This window comes from Schistocerca serialis, chromosome 8, assembly GCF_023864345.2.
Source record: "Schistocerca serialis cubense isolate TAMUIC-IGC-003099 chromosome 8, iqSchSeri2.2, whole genome shotgun sequence".
In the NCBI taxonomy this organism is placed as follows: Eukaryota; Metazoa; Arthropoda; class Insecta; order Orthoptera; family Acrididae; genus Schistocerca; species Schistocerca serialis.
The window spans coordinates 229,318,725-229,342,347 of NC_064645.1; the positions used below are offsets into that span (position 1 = coordinate 229,318,725).

At 43.7% G+C, this 23,623-nt stretch overlaps 1 protein-coding gene across 1 annotated transcript in view; it reads left to right on the top strand.

The window, feature by feature from the left end:
* The first annotated feature begins 5,383 nt into the window (after nt 1–5,383).
* Nucleotides 5,384–23,623, top strand: part of LOC126416379 (chitin deacetylase 1) — a 216,981-nt gene continuing 198,741 nt past the window's right edge. The window contains exon 1 of the mRNA XM_050084059.1: nt 5,384–5,661. Coding sequence (XP_049940016.1) covers nt 5,601–5,661 — 61 coding nt within the window. The 5' untranslated portion in view covers nt 5,384–5,600. The remainder of the gene's footprint in view (nt 5,662–23,623) is intronic.

The following is a 23,623-nucleotide window of genomic DNA, read 5'->3' on the forward strand; positions in this document are numbered from 1 at the left end:
AAAGGTTCGTATAGGTGTTTACCTTCTTCACAAATGAAATTTTTTATTCTTGATAATTGCGATTACAAGTTGACCTCAGCACTTCATATTACTTCTATATGCAAACTTATTTGACCTCAAAAGGCACAATGTCCAATCGGAATTTCTTATCTCCAACAATTACAAGAAAATATAGATGCTCCACTTTTTTCCAGCAAAGAGCGTTGTCGTATCAAATTACGGTAGCGCATCATCGCTGGTACTCGCAGCCGGAATATTGCAATAATATTACATTACGTAAGGACATTACACCGTGGCAATGTCTGGTACGACTTCAACGAATGACGGAGGGTAATATGTACATTAAAGACAATTCCATTCCACTCAAGGAGATTTCAGACTGCAGATACATCTATAGCTTACAGCACACTAGTATGAGAACGGCAGTCCGTGCCCCGCCTTGTTCCACTTGGCGGAAGTCCCTCTGGGTCTACATTACTGTAAGACTATGCCCACCCGTACACGACGAGAGCCTCTACTGCTTGTCAAAGCTTAGCTTGCCAGAACTCTCCCCAGTTGAGAACGTTTGGAGCATTACTGGCAGAGCCCACCACCCTTTTCGGGATTTCAACGATCTAAAGCGCCAAATTGGGCACGATATCCCTCATCAGTACAAACAACAGCTCTAACAGCCAATCGGAAGCCGAATAACCACTTGCACTGGAGTCAACGCGTTGTTGACTTGCTCAATTTGTGAGGCTCTTTCTCTTGAATAAAAGTTCAATTTTTTTCTGAAACTGAAATCATTTGTTTGTCTGTACGTTGTAGATCACATCTACCAGTTTCGGTGCCATTCGGGTAAGTTATTCAGGGTATGATTTTTTTTTTTTGTTTCTTAAGAGTGTATATACAAAATTGTTGTTAATTATAAACAGACGTATATACACTATGTGATCAAAAATATCCGGACACCTGGCTGATAATGACTTACAAGTTCGTGGCACCCTCCATCCGTAATGCTGGAATTCAACATGGTGTTGGCCCAGCCTCCGCTCCCGCAGGCATTCGCTGTCAGGTTCTGGAAGGTTTCTTGAGGAATGGCAGCCAATTTATCACGGAGTGCTGCACTGAGGAGAGGTATTGATGTCGGTCGGTGAGGCCTGGCACTAATTCGGCGTTCCGAAACATCCCAAAGGTGCAGGCCAGTCCATTACAGGGATATTATTGTCGTGTAACCACTCCGTTACAGACCGTTCATTATGAACAGGTGCTCGATCGTGTTGGAAGAGGCAATCGCTATCTACGAATTGCTCTTCAACAGTGGGAGGCAAGAAGGTGCTTAAAACACTAATATAGGCCTATGGTGTGATAGTGCCACGGAAAACAACAAGGGGTGCAGGCCCCCTCCATAAAAAACGCGACCACACCATAACACCATCGCCTCCGAATTTTACTATTGCAACTACACACGTTAGCAGGTGACGTTCACCGGGAATTTGCCATACCCATACCTTGCCATCGGATCGCCACATTGTGCATCGTGATTCGTCACTTCACACAACGTTTTTCCACTGTTCAGTCGTCCAATGTTTACGCTGCTTACACCAAGTGAGGCGTCGTTTGACATTTACCGGCGTGATGTGTGGCTTATGGGCAGCCGCTGGAGCATGAAATCCAAGTTTTCTCACCTGCCGCCTAACTGTTATAGTACCTGCAGTGGATCCTGATGCAGTTTGGAATTCCTGTGAAATAGTCTGGATAGACGTCTGCCTATTACACATTACGAGCTTCTTCAACTGTCGGCGGTCTTTGTCAGTCAACAGACGAGGTCGACCTGTACGCTTTTGTGCTGTACGTGTCCCTTCACGTTTCCACTTCACTATCACATCGGACGTTTAGGAGTGTGGAAATTTCGCATACAGACGTATGACAAGTGACACCCAATCACCTGCCCGTGTTCGAAGTCCTTGAGTTCCGCGGAGCACCCCATTCTGCTCTCTCACCATGTCTAATGACTACTGAGATCGCTGATATGGAGTATCTGGCAGTAGGTGGCAGCACAGTGCACCTAATATGAAAAACCTATGTTTTTGGGGGTATCCGGATACTTTTGATCACTTAGTGTATAGGCACTAGCAACTCCATGTGTTTGGAGGTAGCTCAATAAAGGCTATGGAGCCGAAAACATCTTACAGTACCAGAAAATAACAGTTTACGCAAGTCTAAATATTGCAGCGTTTTGGCTTACTATATACAGGGTGTTTCAAAAGGAACGTTCCGGTTTTTAGACATTGTAGCATTTATTGCGTCCAACTTACAATTGTAAATAATAAGCCAAATGAAAGAGCCACTCAAACAGTTTTGTTTGTGTAGCTGTGCGCGGTGGGAAGAGTATGGAATGACAAAGACTGACTGAAAAACGTGTTGAACGAGTGCGAGTCTTTTACGGTTAGCCCCGGAAAGTTTATCGGCCTTTCTTTTTCGTTGAATCAACTGTCACTGATGTTTCTTATCTTGATGTGCTACAGCTATGGCCCGTGCCTCAATGGAAAGAAGCTGAACAACACATCTTTATTTGGGAGCGAGATGGTGCGCCGCCTCAGTGGCATAACTCAGTAGGCGAGTGGTTAAACGACATTGTATCCGAGCGGTGGATTGGGCGCAAGAGGCTGGTTGACACAGCATTTTATGCATGACCACGTTCACACGCGATATGACGCAATCATGTGTATGTGCCTCCACTACCTGCTGATCTATCCGACTTTAGAAACAGTGTTATTGCAGCAGTTACTCCTGACACATTGATCAAGGTTTCGGAACAACTCGCCTATCGACTCGATGTGTGATTGTAAGAAAAACTGTTTGTGTGTCTCTTTCATTTGGTGTATTATTTATAACTGTAAGGTGAATGTAATACACTAGTGGGCATTAAAATTGCTACACCACGAAGATGATGTGCTACAGACGCGAAATTTAACTGGCAGGAAGAAGATGCTGTGATATGCAAATGATTAACTTTTCAGAGCATTCACAAAAGGTTGGTGCCGGTGGCGACACCTACAACGTGCTGACATGAGGAAAGTTTCCAACCGATTTCTCATACACAAACAGCAGTTGACCGTCGTTGCCTGGTGAAACGTTGTTGTGATGCGTCGTGTAGGAAAGAGAAATGCGTACCATCACTTTTCCGACTTTGATAAAGGTCGGATTGTAGCCTATCGCGATTGCGGTTTATCGTATCGCGACATTGCTGCTCGCGTTGTTCGAGATCCAATGACTGTTAGCAGAATATGGAATCGGTGGGTTCAGGAGGGTAATACGGAACGACGTGCTCGATCCCAACAGCAGCGTATCACTAGCAGTCGAGATGACAGGCATCTTATCCGCATGGCTGTAACGGATCGTGCAGCCACGAGTCGATCCCTGAGTCAACAGATGGGGACGTTTGCAAGGCGAACAGTTGGACGACGTTTGCAGCAGCATGGACTATCAGCTCGGAGACCATGGCTGTGGTTACCCTTGACGCTGCATCACAGACAGGAGCGCCTGCGATGGTGTACTCAACGGCGAACCTTGGTGCACGAATGGCAAAACGTCATTTTTTCGGATGAATCGAGGTTCTTTTTACAGCATCATGGTCGCATCCGTGTTTGGCGACATCGCTGTGAACGCACATTGGAAGCGTGTACTCATCTTCGCCATACTGGCGTATCACCCGGCGTGACGGTATGGGGTGCCTTTGGTTACACGTCTCAATCACCTCTTGTTCCCATTGACGGCACTTTGAACAGTGGACGTTACATTTCAGATGTGTTACGATCCGTGGCTCTACCCTTAATTCGATCCCTGCGAAACCCTACATTTCAGCAGTATAATGCACGACCGCATGTTGCAGGTCCTTTACGGGCCTTTCTGGATACAGAAAATGCTCGACTGCTGCCCTGGCCAGCACATTCTCCAGATCTCTCACCAACTGAAAACGCCTGGTCAATGGTGGCCGATCAACTGGATCGTCACAACACGCCAGTCACTACTCTTGAACTGTGGTATCGTGTTGAAGCTAGATGGGCAGCTGTACCTGTACACGCCATCCTAGCTCTGTTTGACTCAATGCCCAGGCGTATCAAGGCCATTATTACGGCCAGAGGTGGTTGTTCTGAGTACTGATTTCTCAGGATCTATGCACCCAAATTGCGTGAAAATGTAATCACATGGCAGTTCTAGTATAATATATTTGTCCAATGAATATCCGTTTATCATCTGCATTTCTTCTTGGTGTAGCAGTTTTAATGGCCAGTAGTATAATATGTGCTACAAAGCCTTAAAATGCATATATTCATTTTGAAACATTCTGTACATAAGTAGGGTGACCAGACGTCCGGATTAATCTGGACATGTCCTCCTTTTTAGTTATTTGTCTGGGGTCCGGGCGAATTTTTACAGTGTCCGGCTTTTTCGCAAAGTTGAGCGTAATACAGTTAATTTACTATTTGTCCCGTTCTATTGCTCTTTTATTAAATACTTTAACTATTGGCACAGCCCTTGTGATAAACACGCGCGAAGGCGGTGTTAGTAGGTGGCACCAGGATCGTCGATGGTATCATTGATCGACGTATAAGCGAATGCAAATATCGATTATTTAAAATTTTCGTCTCGTATCTTCGCTTTGTATTGACTTGGCTTCCTATAGTGCACGAGTAATTTGTAAGTGTACTTTTTAACCGAGTGAGTTACGTAAAATATTTGGCTATTCCTCAACAAAAGTGTACATTTTCTGATGTCCTTTCCTGCAAATATATGGCTTTCAAGAAAGGGAGAAACGAATTTGAAACGGAATGTAAGATATGTGGAGCTGGAACGTACGTCTCAGTGATCAATAAAGGTAAGAAATAACTTGACAGATTAACTGTCATGGTTTTATTTCATTGTTTCATAGTCATTCAATTTATTTGTATTCAGATGGTTAAAGTGCAGTTTACATGTCGTCAGCTGCTGCTTGAATTGTAGATGTTGGTAGCGGTGCGTCGAATGAAGGGAGGTGAATGGTCTTACGTTTTTCGCTTTGTAAACAATTCCGTGTTGTTGACATAACAAAACAATTGACGCCACACTGTCACCACAATCAATGTTTTTAATTTTTTTCATATTGCTCAGTTAACCATCACCTGACTATCAGTAACAGTTAACTGCTAGTTTTACCAGTAATTCCCGGCAATCACGTGACTTGTCCAAAGCTGATGGGTGGTATCCTCATCTGCAGTTGACCCGTTTGATGTGTCCTCTTTTTCTTCCTTTTTGAAGCTGTTTGTTCTCCTTTTTAAACAATTGCATCTAGTCACCCTATACATAAAATGCGATAAATGAAATGGACCGGTTCAGTATCGCATACGAGTTGGTTCTGAATGGAGGTTCCGCTGCGTGCTGCCGTCGCGCGCGGTGCGCCTTTCTTCAGAAGCTCTCTCTGGCGAGCCCGCCCCTTCCTCCTGAACACACCCACGTCCAGGCCCCCGCTGGAAAGCCGCCCTGCCCCTACCTCTGCCGTCGCGGGCGAGGGTGGGGCGCGCCGAGCCGCGCTGAGCGCCTGCCGTGCAGACGGGGTCCCCAGTTCTCCTGCGAGCACCATGGTCGTGCCGCCGAGACCGCTGTACCGGCTACTGGCCGCCGCCCTGCTCGTCTCTGCCGGTGAGTACAGCCGCCCGTCGGCCCGTTCGCGCCTCTCCTCGCTGTCGCACCTTCTCTTTTTAGTCACGTCCTTCACTAAAGACGTGTCGACCCCGCATGACCGACTCTGGGAAGCCGTCTTCCGACGTTTATCACGCCACGTATCGCGTCTGGCGGTAGCGCGGCTACTCGTGTGTGGCCTCCCGAGTTCCGCCACACTGACTTCCTTCGCACGTTCTTAGCTGCACCCTTGGACTTTGTTACCCAGAAACAACTGTCTCGTGCCAATGTGATCAGACAGCATGGGACCTCTGTGCAGTACTGGATGTGTTTTCCCCAGTTGGGCGGCGACCCGGAAATAATGTTACTCCGTTGACAGGTGGCACAAATTCTGACACTCGAGTAACCTATTAATCTGTCTGCTCATTGTGGGACTGAGGTACACATTATCGTCCAACGCATCGCTACATCCATAGCCAAATTTTGAAAACTACTGTGAAATGTTGGGATGCGGTACTCTGCATCGTGTCAGCTTGTTCATGTTCCATTCACGTATGGAACGCGTGAGAACTGTTGCTTTTTGCCACTGCGCGCACTTAATTAGTAGAATCTTGTGTGTGTGATCCTCATGGGAACAGTACGTCGGAACTTGTATTCTTTCATCACTGAAAGCTACTTCTTGAAATTTTGTGTGTAGGCTTTCACAGGATAGTTTTCGTCTGTCTTCAAGTGTCTGCCAGTTCAGTTTTTTCGGCACCATCGAAAAAGCCGTGACCATTTTTGCTACCCTTGTCTGTATACGTTCAGTATCTCCTGTTGGTTCCATTTGGTTTGGGTCTCACACACTTGATCACACGTGGGTTCTGTAACCAGTTTTCTTCGTAGACTGAGTGCATTTCCCTCGTACTCTACAATGAACCGAAGTCTGCCCACTGCTCTACCTACAACTGAAGCTTTGTGATATCCATTTCATGTCCTTACAAACTGTTACACCTAAGTATTAGTGTGAGTTCGCCGATTCCAACTGTTACTCATTGACAGTATAGTCACAGGTATAATATGTTTCTTATGATTTTTTTTTAAAAAAAGGGAAAAAGAAAAAACAGACTTAAGTAGCTACCTGCTCGTACGTTCCTCATCACTGTTGATCTACAGGCGGCAGTAAAATGACGAAGCAGTCGTACTAGTGCAATTTTTTTTTTCGCTTTTACATCTATGTCTTTAGCGTATTAGTCACTGTACGGTGTTTACTGTAGGTTATATAGTTTCCAAATATTTTTTTTATTTGCCAGTTTCCTGTCCAACCTGATGCTGCGAAACAGAAACAACTGCTGGTACTAGCCCGTCTAAACCAGAACTGCTGTCGTTCGGTTGGGGAAAGGCAATCATGCACTGCAAAGAGCTAAGTGATAACTTCCACCGAAACCCCACGCTTATTTGACCTTCCTCCTAAGTGAAACGAAGAGAAGTAAGAGGAAAAGGAAGGACTTCTCCTGTACACGCTACACTCGAACATCTCTCACTGAGCAATAACTTTTATCACAGTCACACGCTCAACTTGCAGAATTTTCAGCAACGTATGGTGTTGTTGCTTCATCTATATCGATGTCTTCACATAGACAGTCCATAAGAGACGCCATTTCTGAGAGAAACGTGACAAACAAGGAGATAAATCAGTCGCGAACTAGCACGAGTTAAATGTGTACATCACTGATGTTAAACACATGCTTGTGGGAAAAAAAGAGTAGAAGAACATGAATCAATTGTGATAGGTTCAACAACGACTGCATGGTGACTCACATTCTGAGATGTATCCTGTTATCTCAGAATACAGTGACCGAATTAAGTGGTAAGACCCATGTACCAGATTGTCCCACGTGAAATATCGGAAATAGTTGTAATTTTTTTGACAAGAGCAAATTAATGACAGGGAATTTAATTTATCAGACTAGCACAGATTGATTGTATAACTTCTCGATGGGAGATTATTGTGCAGTATTGCATTTTCATAGAAGTTAGACATTCTGGAAAAAAGTAGTTCGTAAGAGATATTCCTTACATCTGATTTATTGTGACTCTTCACTGTCAAGAATTTTTCAGGATCTTAAAAAAGTGCCTAACCACTGTTGAGAGATCTGAGGTTGCAAGCCATGTGGTATTCACAATTTTCGTCCCACTTGAGATGTATTTCGACGAGACAGAGCAAAATTTGTCAATCTTACGTTGTCCAGGATAGTTGGTTTAACTTTTAACATTTTGTACATTTCAGCCATTGCTCGGAAGCTTTCATGGTTTGCCCGTTGTCCACGCATGTTAGTGAACACATCATTAGTTATCATTAACTTCCATTGATTAAGTTTTGCATTCGCCAAAGTTGCGACTGTGCAGCCAGGAAAGATAATAACCATTTCCGGCCGCATTTAACTACTGCGCACAAAAATGTAAAGTTTCTGTTCAAGTACAGATGACTTCTGGGCGTTATGTTGCCCAGAACCGTTCATTTCTTAGGCTCGTAGAGTAATGATGTTTCCCAGTTCCCGCAAGTGTTTGAAAGCTTCGGAATAGTCTAGTGCAATCAGTTCCAACCCGCGGTGGCGAGGAGTAGGCTCTGTTAGTAACACTGTTTATTTACAACTGTTCATGCGTATCGTCGAATCTTTGTGTTTCCAGTCATTGTGTTGTTCATTCATTTCTTATTGTCTGTCAAACATTATTCTGGCTGTTGTATATTGGGTGATTCCAACTTTCTACCTGTTTGATTTTTTTCATCGGACAGATGTTCTATTGGAATCAGTAATTATATTTTTAGAGATATACATGCTGTCTGCTTAATCTATGTTGATGTCACAAGGAAGGTCGACAATAAGGTAACTCTATTACGAAAGTACTCGTGATACTTCGGAAATAAATAATCAGCATCGCCTTGAAATGTACAAGCAAGCTGTAGCAATATACTTTATGGTACCGATCACCCACTGCAGCTGTATTACGGGCGCTTCTCGAGCATTTTAAAGGAAGTTTTTTGGTACCTGTGTTTGGTATTTCATTTTGGATCAATTTGGCCATCAAACAGGATTGCATTTTTGTGGACGGCCTTTTGGCTTGAAATAAATAACTGCTGATATTGAAGTTCTTAACGGCTAAGAAATCCGTCTGTAACAACGAAATTATTATAGATAAGAAAGCTAGAGTTAATATTCCGTCGACATGTAAATCATTAGAAAGGAGACATAAGGATGGATAAGCATAGGGAAGGAAATATACGGGAGCTGTTCGGAAACTAAGGTCTGATCGCTCACAAAATAGAAATTGCAGTGAAAATAAAAAATGGTTTATTTGTAACAGCTAAGTACACCTTCCAGCTACTTCTCCATGTAGTCGCCGCACCGACTGAGACATTTGTCGTAGCAATGTACCAGCTTTCGAATACCATTGTCATAGAAGGCAACCGCCTGTGCTTTCTGCCAATTCTCTGTGCTGATTTGCAGCTTGTTCTCTGTGCCAAAACGTTTGTCTTCATAGCCAGCGGTTCATACGAGCAGAGGTGAAAATCGGAGGGAGCCAAGTCCGGGTTGTACGGTGAGTGATCAAACATTTGCCATGGCAACACTACAGGAGCGTCCCCCTTGCCCCTGCAGTGTGCAGCAAGGAATTGTCATGAAGGAGGAAATACAAGACAGATACGTTGTGTGGGTTGCATGAAATCAGGCGAAATCTCTCACAGTCATACTTGGCGAGAGACACTAATCTTCTAGGCATCTTTACATGCTCGAAGTGCGCTCAGAGCTGGAAAAGAGCAACGTGACGCAATCGACTGGCATACTGGAGACACTGTCCAACACATTTATACAAAGCCTCATCAGATTTTCACTGTGATTTCTGTTTCGCGACCGATCGGACCTTACTTTCCGAGTAGCCCTGGTACCATGTCGAGCATTCAGCTCGAGTTATTTAGAGAATTCGGTGATTGCTCAACTCACTACATGCTGTTTGCGTTAGTATGTGGTAAGTACTGTTATGCTTTCGGTTACCTAAAAATCGACGAAGCAAGTGCTCGGGAAAATAGACGTCTAGGAAAATTACTAGATAAAACAGTATGTGCAAGGTGAAGAGCTGTGTAAATTAGAAACAAGGCTCGCAGTATGGGATGAAGTCGTAATGTCGGAATTAAGGATCTCACAGGTTCGTTGCAACTTTGCATCGTCTCGAAGAAAAAAAAAAAAATATTATTCACGAGGATAGCTTTCTGAAGGAAATTCTTCCTCTTTCACTACGTTGTTGAAAAAACGGTTTTTCTTAAAGTGAGGCATATTTTTACTCGAGCATTTCCTGTCAGACGAAAAAAATAGCAGAGAGAAGTAATTTAGCAAAGGATAAATAATTTAGTTAAGCCGATGACAATACTCGTGGCTTCGCAGCTCGCGACGGCGATGACGGGAGGCTGGCGTGAAGTTGTGTAACTGGTTTCCTGAAGCGAGCTAGTGAAAGGCGCATCTCTTCCCGTCCTTGGAAAGCCAGGACGGAGTGGCTGAGATCCTGCTTTTCGTTCGCCACTTCCTCTACATTTTGCAAGCGCCGCCCACTGTTTCGCATAGCGTCGTTATTCTTGGCCCTCGGCGTACACTGACGCCCGACGTCTAGTCTCGTGTGTAACGTTACGGCAGCGGAAATGCGAAGCCGCTAGTCGGGTGAGGGAGAAAGTGGGCGCTGCCGTGATTCGCGTCTACAGCTATTCTCCTTTCAAGGTGCTGACTTACCCCACCATCTCGAAAACTGAGGCTCATGTAAGAGCTATCAAAGTGGAAAATTTCCTCTCGCATTAGTTGAAAGTGCTGAGTATGCTGATCACTATGGCATAATGAATTCCATTCTTTCCGTTACTGATATGTTTTACTCGGGACTTTCATCTCATTTAGCGAATGCCGGAAAATAAGCACAAGTTGTGCTATACAATTAGGTGACAAAAGTCATGGGATACCTACTAAAATCGTGTCGGACCTCGTTTTCCAGGTCGTAGTGCAGCAACTCAACGTGGCATGGTCTCAACAAGTCGTTGGAAGTCCCCTGCAGAAATATTGAGCCATGCTGCCTCAAATGATTCAAATGGCTCTAAGCACTATGGGACTTAACATAGGAGGTCATCAGTCCCCTGGACTTAGAACTAAGTGAACCTAACTAAACTAAAGACATTTTACACATCCATGCCCTAAGCAGGATTCGAACCTGCGACCGTAGTAGCCACTTGGTCCCGGACTGAAGCGCCTAGAACCGCTCGGTCACCATGGCCGGCCAAGCTGCCTCTATAACCGTCCATAAGTGTGAAAGTGTTTCCGGGCAGGGTTTTGTACACGAACAGACCTCTCGATTATGCCTTAGAAACGTTCGTTGGTATTCACGTCGGGCGATCTGGGTGGCCAAATCATTCGCTCGAACAGTGCAGAATGTTCGTCAGACCAATCGCGATCAGTTATAGATCCGGTGATGTGACGTATTGTCATCCATTAAAATTCCGTCGTTGTTTCGGAATATGAAGTCCACAAATGACTGCAAATTATTAATGATCGATTCGCTTGCACTAGAGGACCCAGTCTGCTCCATGTAAACACAGTCCACACCGTTATGGAGGCATCATCAGCTGGCACAGTGCCTTGTTGACAATTTGGGTCCATGACTTCATGGGAGCTCTACCACACTCGAAACCTACCATCACCTCTTACCAACTGAAATCGGGACTCATCTGGTCATGCCACGGTTTTCCAGTCGTCTGGGGTCCAACAGATGTGGTCACGAGCCCAGGAAAGGCGCTGCAGGCGGTGTCGTCCTGTTATCAAAGCTACTCCTGACGGTCGTCTACTGCCGTATCCTATTAACGCCAGATTTCGCGGCATTGTCCTTATGGATAAGTTCGTCGTACGTCTCACATTAATTTCTGCGGCTGTTTCATGCAGTGTTGCTTGTCTGCTAGCACTGACAACTCTCCACAAAAGCTGCTGCTCTCGGTCGTTAAGTGAACGCCAACGGCCACTGCGTTATCCGTGGTGAGAAGTAAATGCCTAAACTTTTGTATGCTCGGCACATCCTTGACACAGTAGATCTCGCGATATTGAGCTCCCTAACGATTTTCGAAGTGCAATGTCTCATGCGTCTAGCTACAACTACCATTCCTCGCTCAAAATGTGTTAATTTCCATTGTGCGGCCACAATCATGTCAGAAATCGATTGTCGTGAATCACCTGAGTACAAATGGCAGCTCCACCAATGCACTGCACTTTTATACCTTTTATACGCGGTACTACCGTTATCTGTATATGTGCATATCGCTATCCAGTACTTTGTCACCTCTGTGCATTTCATGCCAAGAAACGCAGGCAACGAGCGTGAAATGAGAGCAAAATATCAGTGTCAAACGCTCCAATACCTGGAAAATGTGCAGTTCCAGATATAAACCGAAATTAGACAAAATACCATCACTAAAGATTTTTTAAATCGTAAAACGAAACTAGTGTGGTAATTTAAATACGCAGCTTTTAACAGCAGCAAAGACGGATTTTAAATACCTCTAACAATTGTAAAGCATCCACGGACGTTTTGGGCATGAAGCAGAGCAAATTTATTCCGACTGTGTATGTTTTCTTGTGATTAAAAAAAAAATCTTTCTCGCTGTAATGGAAGTACGTCGAAGTTCACACGTTATACAGTTCTGGAGCCCGTGTTTCATTGAGCCTTTTGGGCATACCCCTTTTTTACTTTCTGTTTCGTTCGTTGGCACAAGATGAGTGCAGTATTTGTTTCACTTAATATCTGAATTATGTTTTTGACTCTGACTATCGAGACAGCATACTGCCTTATCAACATATGTTCAGAAGAACTGTATAAATATTCAGTCAATGAGAATAACATAACCAGCAAAACTGCTACACATTGGGAAAAGAAAAAGAAGGGAGAGGCGTGGAGAAAGGAAGTAACTCCCACCAGCGCATGACGCCCAGACTCTTACTTTACACGTATATGCCCTCCGCATAGCGTGTAGGGTATGACATTTTGGAAACTCGTTTTATTGTGTATTATTTAGTATTCACTATATTTTCTTCGCAAGCTTGCTTCGATCTTTTTAAATTGTCGTTTGGTGCCCACTGGTCGATTGACTCTTCCGATTGTGTCACCACTGAGTCGTTTCGAAAGCTTCACTGAAACAATATGTCACTTTCTTTTTAGAAGCATTACTCATGATTAGGTAGCAGATATTGTGAACAGCAAGGTATGAAATTGTTGTCTTTGTCTAGATGTCAACCGTCAGCGACATCATTGACTCCTTCATCCTTTGTTTGGACACTTCTTTACGGGATATTACCCAGACTGAGACTCCCGAACAATAACGCCACACGATCGTTTCATATTCATACGAGCTATTGTTTGTCTAATACAATCATCACGACCTCGACGTGATCGATTCGTAGGAAGCTGAAGAACATTATTAGTTTTTGCTCTGAAATCAAATTCTTGCTGTGTCTAGGTAGAGTGTCACCCAAATAAGATTTTTTAGATCTCTCTCGTTCTCAGTCATATCTTTGGCAACTAGTGTTACCTCTCATTACATATGCCCGTTGTGCAGTTCTTTTGAAAGCAAACTCTTTTCTTGACATACTGCAGTCTTCCAGGGGCCTGCTAGTAAATCGAAGCCTACCATCTATGTAATTACACTGACAATATATGATGATAGTTCTACTTCATATATCTAAACGTTAGTACGAGACTCGATATTAAAAGATTCTTTCCATTAACAGCCGTTAAGGAGAAATACATTTTGTGAGTTTTGTTACACCTAGGTGTATGACATGGTCGACTAGTTACGACTCTTTAATCGTACAATAAACGAAATTACATTTTTTTCTTTTCGTGCATAACTTTTCGACGATACTTAGTAAAGATGTAACTGGATGTTACAGTAATTTTTGTCTAACAGAACTTGTCCATCTTATAAGCTTTCATACCCGTAACTTTAAGTGATCTGACTATGTTCCTAATGGTTGTCTCTCGGACTATAGGGAGAGAGACTTACTTCAGCCACGATAGCATAACACCCAATTACTACTTAACAATAGTTGACGTGGTTGTTACGATTTACTGTCAAATTGACCATAAAAGGTCGTAACGTCCTTCTGAAATAAAAGATAATGTCCTTTAACTTATTTCATTCCACTTACGAACATCAGAAGACAAGCCTAATTGCATCGCACTCATTAACTGGGATGAAACAGACAGATTCCAAAAATCATTCACTCTGAAGGATATCGATCACGGGATCCTTACAATCTAAAGTGTGATCCCGTGATGGTTGGTTGGTTTGGGGGATTAAAGGGACCAGACTGCGACGGTCATCGGTCCCATCCCGTGATGCTGATGCAGTTATTCAGTGGTGACAGTGAAGTGAAAATGTACGATTTTTCATTAGGGAATCCTACTGACGGAACGACCTAGTCAAAACTAAGAGTAAATGAGAATATTTCAAATTTACCATTGGTCTTCTGACGACAATAGCAACAGAAATAGACACATTTTTGTGATAACCATATTTATTTGCATCATTTACACGAGGTACTACATTCACATGACTCTCCAGAGAGCCGTCTCCTAGCTTCTGTGAAGGCTTGGCATTGCATTAAGTTATGTTTATCCATCCTAACAACCTCAGTGTTGTTCGATCAAACGTCCTAGGCATAGAGAATTCTTTCACACAGATCCTCTTCGCAATGGAAACGTGTCTAATACAAAACACTCTTCGTATGAGCCCACAAGAGGAAATCCACTCTTCTGTTTATTTCTTTTGCTGTCCATCAATTCGTTCTAATATATTAGAGAAGATAATCGTCTTTGCCAAAATCGTAAACCTTTATTCTCGATAACCGGTTTCGATAATCAATGTTACCATCTTCATATCTTGACAGACAGGTTGTTGCGTATTTCTTAAAACAGCTGTAAGGGTACAGATGTATGTCGTGAACACCATGTACATATTTGTTTTAATTTTGACATGCGAATGCATCAGTCTTATAGTCTGTTACGTACCTACCAATTCACGAGAAAGAGTACTCTTACAGTTATGCAATAACCTGTTTATCGAGATCTGGAGATGGTAACATTGATTACAGAAACCAGTTATCGAGAATAAAGGTTATTATTTGGCAAAGAAGTTCATCTTCTCTAATCTACTATTACAGATAGTTCCTTGCGGCTAAAAAGGAATAAAGTTAATTCTTGCCAGTCTGCATGGAACCTTAATAAATTCTTCTAGCAAATATTTTCCCGGTTTGGAAAATCGAAATATGAATGCCGAGAAGGACGACCCTTTTCTTAGCCTATAGGAAAACTTAGAAAAAAAGATTTTACTGAAACAGAACAGATTATATTTTGGTGAAAGTGCCTGCGATTATCTATTACTATTGCAAATATGCCTCAGTACGTTGCAAGTGTCAGTCGGGGGGGGGGGGGGGGGGGTAGAACAGTAATCTGTGAAGTTTTCACTGCATTGTGTCGGGGATAAGTGAATTCTAGCGTGGCCAAATTGTTGGTGTTGGTATGGTGGCTGCTTCCGTAACCAAGGGAGTCTAAGTGTTTGATGTTTCATGAGGCGCTGTAACGGAGAATCATGCCACCTACAGGGAAAGCGGGATAACATCATCCGCTAAGTCATAACGTGGACGAAAGTGTGCCTAAGTGACCGTGACTGATGGTAATTGAAGAGGGCGGCAACATCATAAGTCACTGCAGAACTGAATGTCGAACTCGCGAACCCTTTCAGAAATTATAATAATAATAATAATAATAAAAAGACGCACCACGAAGGAATTATCCGTATGGTGCAGATCGTTAGATGTGATGTAGATGAAACAAATAATTACAGTTTCAGAAAAATTGGATGATTTATTCAAGAGAAAAAGCTTCTCAAATTGAGGAAGTCAATGTCGCGAAGGTCCACCTCTGGCCCTTATGCAAGCAGCTATTCAGCTTGGCGTCGATTGATGGAGTTGTTGAATGACCTCCTGAGGGATGTCTTACCAAATTCTGTCTAATTGGATCGTTAGATCGTCAAAATCCCGAGCCGGTTATAGTGCTCTGCCCAAATTCTCCAAACGTTCTAACTGGAGCGATCTGACGACCTTGTTGGCCAAAGTAGGATTTGGCAAGCACGAAGACAAGGAGTAGTAACTCTCGTCATATTGCGGACAGGCGTTATCGTACCGAAATGTAAGGCCAGGCCAGCTTGCCAAGGAGTTCTACAAAACGGGGCTTTGAATACCATCGACGTGAAGCTGTGCTGTAAGGGCGCCGTGGATGACAACCAAATGAAAAGAAATGGAACCTCAAACCATCACTCCCGATTGTCGACCCATATAATGGACGACAGTCAGGTTGGTATACCACCGCTTCCCGGAGCGTCTGCAGACACGTCTTCGGCCTGGAATCTCACTAACTGGAGTAGAATCGTCTTATGTGACGAGTTCCGCTTCGTACTGAGCTCCGACGATCAGCGAAGACGTGTTTTCGCTGAATCTCTCCCCACTGAGAATGTTTGAAGCATTACGGACTAGCCGGCCACTGCGGACGAGTGGTTCTAGGCGCTTCAAATGGTTCAAATGGCTCTGAGCACTATGGGACTCAGTCGCGCGGTTCCGGACTGAGCGCCTAGGCGCTTCAGTCTGGAACCGCGCTGCTGCTACGGTCGCAGGTTCGAATCCTTCTTCGGGCTTGGCTGTGTGTGATGTCCTTAGGTTAGTTAGGTGTAAGTAGTTCCAAGTCTAGGGGACTGATGACCTCACAAGTCAAGTCCGATAGTGCTTAGAGCCATTTGCACCATTACGGACTGGACCGTATAACCAGATGGGGATTTTGACGATCTAAACGCCAGTTGGACAAATTTGGCAGGATGTCCCTCAGGAGGACATTCCACAATTCTATCAATCAATTTCAAGTCGAATAACGACTTGCTTAAGCACTAGATGTGGACCAACGCGTTACTGGCTTGCTCAATTTGTGAAGTTTTCTCCTGGGTAAATCACCCATTTGTTCTGAAATTGTAATCATCTGTTTGTCTGTTCATGTACATCACATCTATAGATTTCCTTCCCATATGGGTAATTCCTTTATGGTCCGTCAGTTTTCTTTTTTGTGTTAGAGTGTAACTCATGAAACCAGAGCATGATTTACAAATGTCGTCTTGTACTTAAAGTAAGTCATTTCGTGCCCAACAAAGCCTCAAATTACACAGGGAATCAATACTTCATGATACTTGTGGTATCGATCCTTTTTTTGTGATATATCGACCTCTGTACTGTTTCTGGTAATGATTATCTAGGATCGAGAGTCATCAAGAATTACATTAAAAATTTTCATTTAGTTACGTTCTTACATATAAACAGTGCATGTTTTTACTGTGTTTAGGTACTTTAAAGTCCAAATACCTCATTGCTTTCACATGGTTGGCGTCTCTTGAGGGAGACCAGTATTAGAATTAAATTCCAGGTTCTCTTGTGTGGGAAAAAAACGAATTGAGAAAATGTCCTTGTGCAGCCTTTACCAGGAAAAAAGCAAATAATAAAATAAAGGATATACTTAGAAGGAGAGACAGCATTGGTCGTATTTTTTTGTTTTATTAACCGCAAAATCGATTTTTGGTCACTTAGTGACCATCCTCAGTGCTGTAATATACAATTTAAATTGGTAGGCACTGGTGTCAACAACAGCATTGGTCGTATTTTTTTGTTTTATTAACCGCAAAATCGATTTTCGGTCACTTAGTGACCATCCTCAGTGCTGTAATATACAATTTAAATTGGTAGGCACTGGTGTCAACAAGCTTGTTGACATCAGTGCCTACCAATTTAAATTGTATATTACAGCACTGAGGATGGTCACTAAGTGACCAAAAATCGATTTTGCGGTTAATAAAACAAAAAAATACGACCAATGCTGTCTCTCCTTCTAAGTATATCCTTTATCTGGTCGTGGTGCACAGGACACTCCATGGAGTCGCCAATCAATAAAATAAAGATAAGGAGACACAAAATCCATTACTTTAACACAAGCTAACTCAGCGAGAATACGTTAACTTCCGATGAACGACAGTCGACGTCTCAATCCCCTATATCTACGCATGCCTGGAGTCTGCAGCCACTCAGAATTTTTGGACTTTACACTCGTCACAATCAGTTGATCGTTGACATCGGCGACCAAAAAATGGTTCAAATGGCTCTGAGCACTATGGGACTTAGCTTCTAACGTCATCAGTCCCCTAGAACTTAGAACTACTTAAACCTAACTAACCTAAGGACATCACACACATCCATGCCCGAGGCGGTCGCGCGGTGCCAGACTGTAGCGCCTAGAACCATTCGGCCACCCCGGCCGGCAACATCGCCGACCCACTGGCGGCTTGGGTGGCAGGCAATTTCCACGCAGCCACGTAACGTGCGCCTGCCGTAAGTAATCGATTTTGACCGGAAGGCTACTCTTGTGAAACGGAATTTGGTTAACGACACGGTTGCTGGGACGTTTCGAGGAGTGTGTGACGCAGCTACGCTCGCACTTTCACGGCGGGCCAACGTGTACTGCCCAACCTGAGCTTTTCCTGTAGCGGCGAAGCTCTGTTTTTGTTCGTTTTGCCGCCGGCCGTTTCTTCGTAAGCGAGGCCGACAACAACGTAGCACAGCGCGGCCATATCGCATGCCTTCCGGGAACAGACGTTCGAGACCCGACACTTGTCGCTTTCGCGCCGACGTCACGGAGGCTACCTCCGGCAATCTGTCATCTTCGATTAGGGACGTTCCGTCACAAACTTCAGCACGATATCTGGTATCTACGTCTACATCCATATTCTGCAAAAAGCTGCACAGTGCATGGCAGAGGGTATTTCCACTAGTACCACGTACATCATAAGGGTTTCTTCCCCCTTCATTCAGTTATAGAGTGCGAGAAGAATGTCTACATAAATGCCTCTATGCGAGCTATAATTAGTGTAGTCTTCCCTATGGGAACGCAAATAGGAGGTTATAGTATATTCTTTGTTTCCTTATTTAGTTGTGGTTCTTGGCACTTTGCAAATAGGCTTTTGCGGTTTAGCTCCACTAAATTTTGGGCGTCAAGCCCCATAAATTCAGTTTTTACTTCTAATATTTCGGCTGCATATCGTCCAAACATCTTCGGAGAGAGGCGAAAGATAGACGGTTGGGCACTCACTCCGTCCTTTTAAATTCGCGGACCGCGCCACTGCGTATGCTGCCACAAATACAAAGGCGCCAGAGACGCTGATCGGCGGTAAAAAAAAGTGCAATCTACATCAATTTTATCTGTGCCTGCGCAGTCGATCCACGCTGGGAAGTCGATGTGTCACTCTGAACTGCACAATCGTGACGTCTATTATGTTCATTACAGAAAGCGCCATCCTTACGCCTTATGCAAGCTGAAGCCGCTATCTCTATTAATTAAATTCGTCACCAAGCGAATTTCAGTTGGCTCTTTCACCAACGAGTCCCACATAGATGATGTGGACGCTACAATTTCGAAGTTTTCGTATAACATAGAGTGACCACAGTCAACACAGTGTTCTACCATAGTCGATTTATTTAGTTGTAGGAGGCGAGTGTACATGCGATGTTCAGTCATCTTAACTGTATGAACCGAGAGGCCACTTTCTTCCGGAGAATCACATGGTCGTTAACGGAACTCAAGAGTGCTGCCGTCTCCGGTGAAGGACGAAAAATCACTTTTACTTTGTGCTTGTTGAAGATCAGTCATATTTTTGACAATAGCCTTTCCACGTATGGCAGGAAAGCCATGGATGTCTTCTTCTGCATTGCCTGTGCTCAACTTTGGTTTCTTTCGTAGTGCCTTACGTATCTGCTGTGGAGAGTACCCGCTGGCTTCCAAAATTCTCTTTAAGTGTAGAAGCTCGTCCTGTAGACTGCTCTCGTCAGTAATGATGTGTGCTCTGTGAACTAAGGTTCTGAGAACGCACGTCGTCTGCAAAGGCCGTGGCATGTGTTGGCAAGTAAATATAAAACTGAGTGTGTCGGTTTCCGATATACTGTACGTCCCAAAGTTCCATCATCTTTCTGCCGAAGCAAAACATCAAAAAATGGACGACATCCCTCCTTTTCAATTTCCATTGTGAACTGTATTTGTACACGGATGTAGTTCAGATGGTTTAAAAAATTCTTGTAATATATCTTCATCATGAGGTCACACTACAAACGTGTCGTCAACACACCTCCAAAATATTGTGGGCTGTATGTCTGTGGCCGACATGCGCATGCCGCGGTCCGTGAGTTTAAAAGGATCAAGCTAGTGCTGGAGCTTAGTCTTTCGGCTCACTCTGAAGATCGCTGAACGATATACAGCCGAAATATTAGAAGCTGAATTTAAGCGGCTGTGCACCCGAAGTTTAATGGAGCAGTCACTGCGCCACGGAAACATGAAGATGCACTTTTGCGGGATAGTTTGCGTCTATTTTCATATGTCTATCAGTTCAAGTTGTTTTGTATTCCTATGGCACTCTACCGTGGTCCAAACAAATCTGTCACCATTCATGCTGCTCTTCTTGGTATACGTCTAATCTCCCTCTTTACTCCAACACACTTGAGCAATGTGCTAGGACGGGTTGAACGAGATATTTCTAATCAATCTCCTTTACAGATTTCTTCTTCTTTTGCCTTTGATCAGCACTGCGCAGGGTCGGTATGTCTACTAACGGATATGGCATTGTTAATTTAAGAGGTGGCCAGATGCCCTTGCTGTAGCTGCCCCGTTATCCACCGGCGACGGAATATTACCCGCAAAAAATGGTTTCAAATGGCTCTGAGCACTATGGGACTCAACTGCTGTGGTCATAAGTCCCCTAGAACTTAGAACTACTTAAACCTAACTAACCTAAGGACATCACACACATCCATGCCCGAGGCAGGATTCGAACCTGCGACCGTAGCGGTCGTGCGGTTCCAGACTGTAGCGCCTTTAACCGCTCGGCCACTCCGGCCGGCTATTACGCGCAGCCGAACTGTCTGCGTACAGTCAAATTCTTGCGGAAGTGAGAGGAAGTTTTCTAAATCGTGTAACTGAGACGATTCCTGGGTATCAGTCCGGTATTGACCTAGTGGGATGTGGGAAACCGCCTATAAACACATCCAGAGTGGCCTGGACAACGAGCTTTGCCTGGCGGACTCGATCAGGGGCCGGCGCATTTTCCCGTCCCGGAAGCGCTGCTTTAACGTGCACGGCTACCCGGACGAGTAATCTACTTTGTAGATCGACTGCATTTTTCCAGTATCCAAACAGTGAACGGAATTCTTTCAGCTGCTTTAACTACAACTGAACCTAGACTCAGGGCCGGATTAAGGACCAAGTGACACAAGCCGCTGCTTGGGGCACCATGCTGAGTGGGGTGTCAGGGGCACCTTTGTGCAAGATTTGTACACAGTGTGTATCACACTTAGTAAGGAAAACCGACGCGAGTGAACGTGTACGAGGGAAAACGGCGGAAAGTGGAGGGGCCCAAATGATAAGTGACTTGTGCGGAAAAATATTTTCTATCTGCTCCTGCTTACCCTTTAAGAGGCAAAACATGATGACCACCTGCATAATACCGTGCCAGTCCACATTTCGATAGCAATACAGCAGCAGTTCAGTGTGTCAGGGCTTCGAAAAGTCCAGAGGTATGAGGCAGCAGATGTCTGCACACAGGTCACGCAATCCCCGTAAATTATGGGTTGGTGGTTTGTGGGCGCGGAACTGGAGATCGGTAGCATTCCAGATATATTCCATCGGGCTCATAGCAGGCGAATCTGGTGGCCAAGACAACGTGAATTCACTACCATGCTCTTCAAATCACTGTAGCACGTTTCTGTCCTTGTTACACGGACAGTTGTGCTGCTGGAATATGCCATCGCCGTTATGGAAGACGTCAAGCTCGAAGGGATGCAGGTGGTTCGCCATAATGTTCACGTAGTCTATAGTTGTCACGGTGCCTTCGGTTACTGTCACAGGTCCCACGTCAACGACAGTGCTTAGGCGGACACGCCAGTTTCCATCAGGGCACCGAAGTTAGCGTCATCGGGCAGTTGTCTTGGTGCCTTTTCTTACTATCGCAGGTCCCATGTCAACGGCCTTGCCGGGGTGGATACATCCATTCCCGTCAGATCACCGAAGTTCAGCACTGTCAAGCGTGGCCAGTACTCGGATGAGTGACCGTCCGGGTAGGACGCGCGCTGATGACACTTTCCCTTTGCCTTTACGGCAGAGGGAACAGGAATGGTGGTGGCGCAAATTCTCTGATCACCAGTCTTTGAATAAGTTTCCTTTAATTTACGTCTATGGTCACAATCTTTTCTGTTTAATAGATTACCTGTTCCGGTCTTTAATGACCATCATCAGATCTGTCTCATAAAAACAAAGTCCCTAATGTACTGCAGCCATAGTGGCATCGTCAAATGTTAAATGCGGAATCAGCACCAGCATCGTCAAATACATATAAATCACATCACCTACACGGTGCATGTGATGTGATTTATATGTATTTGACGATGCTGGTGCTGATTCTGCATTAACATTTGACGATGCCACTATGGCTGCAGTACATTAGGGACTTTGTTTTTATGAGACAGATTTGATGACGGTCATTAAAGACTGGAACCGGTAATCTGTTAAGGGGCTCCGGAAAGGCTCAAAATCATGAAAAGTTCAATTTTTACTTTTTTGCGTTTTCTGAATCTGCAGACTATTACCTTTTAATAGATATATAATTTATTCAATTCCGAAGACTACAACTATATTTAAATTTTTTTTGAAATGTGTTCTACGTGGGCGTGACCCACTGTGGCGCTGTTAAACTGCTGTCAAATGGTGTTATTATTAACGTCCGTGTTCATCAGGTACATTTTAGTGATGTGAGATAAAGTATGTGTTGTGGCTAACCTGTGATGGTTCAATATATATCGCTGGTGTGATTGTCGATTGTTTCATGTTTATTTACTCTGTCGTTATCTCGAAAATATTCGTAATTAATTCTGTTTCTTGAGTCTCTGTTTTGTTGAAGTACAATAATGAGTAAAAGTAAAGTTATTAGAAATCCTCTGAAGGCTTTTAAGAAAAGGAGAAATGTTGGAAAGCCAAAGGTATGTGTTATTACTGTAAACAATAAAGACGATAACCAAGTGAGTGAACCTAACCTCTCAAGTACACCTCCCCATAGCAGTCAAAGTGGGAAAGAAAATACTTCACAGAAGAAGCTTGGTTCAATGAGTGAAAACTATGAATGTTTTATGGGCGAATCGGATGTGAATGAAATATTTGATATGTCGGTTCTCAAAGAAATTTTTTCAAACTGTGTAAGATGCATTCATTGTAGTGAAGTTGGTCTGGAACTCTCCATAATAAAGCACGTAGGACTTGCTAGTGAAATACAACTGAAATGTGATAAGTGTTCATACATGACCACCTTTTGGAACAGTGTTGCAGTAACTGCAACTGAAGAAAATGGTAGCAAAATCTACGAACACAACAACGAGCGATGCTTGCTTTAGACAAGGAACGCCTTCGGGCTGCAGACAGGGCTGTAAAGAGTCTAGAAATACAAGCAAGAGTAAACAGGAGGAGGAACAAGAGGAAGCTGTAGGAGGAGTTTGCAGAGGATGAAGGTAATCCATCCTATGGACCTGGAATGCACTAAAAAGTTAATCCAATCTTTGTCGCTCGATTCCCAAAACTTTTATTTTCTCATACTAATTACATGTTTTCTAAGGATCTTCCAAACATATTTGTTTCAAACTTTCAGTAAATGTTACACAGTACCTTCTGCATAATTTAACACAGCCTTTTTCCAAAAAACTGCATATTTTTGAATATATAAATAAAAAATTGCAAAAAAATGTTGTGAATTTTCATTACAATTGAAAAAGAAATCATCTTTAATAACTGAACAAAAATTTTGTAAAAT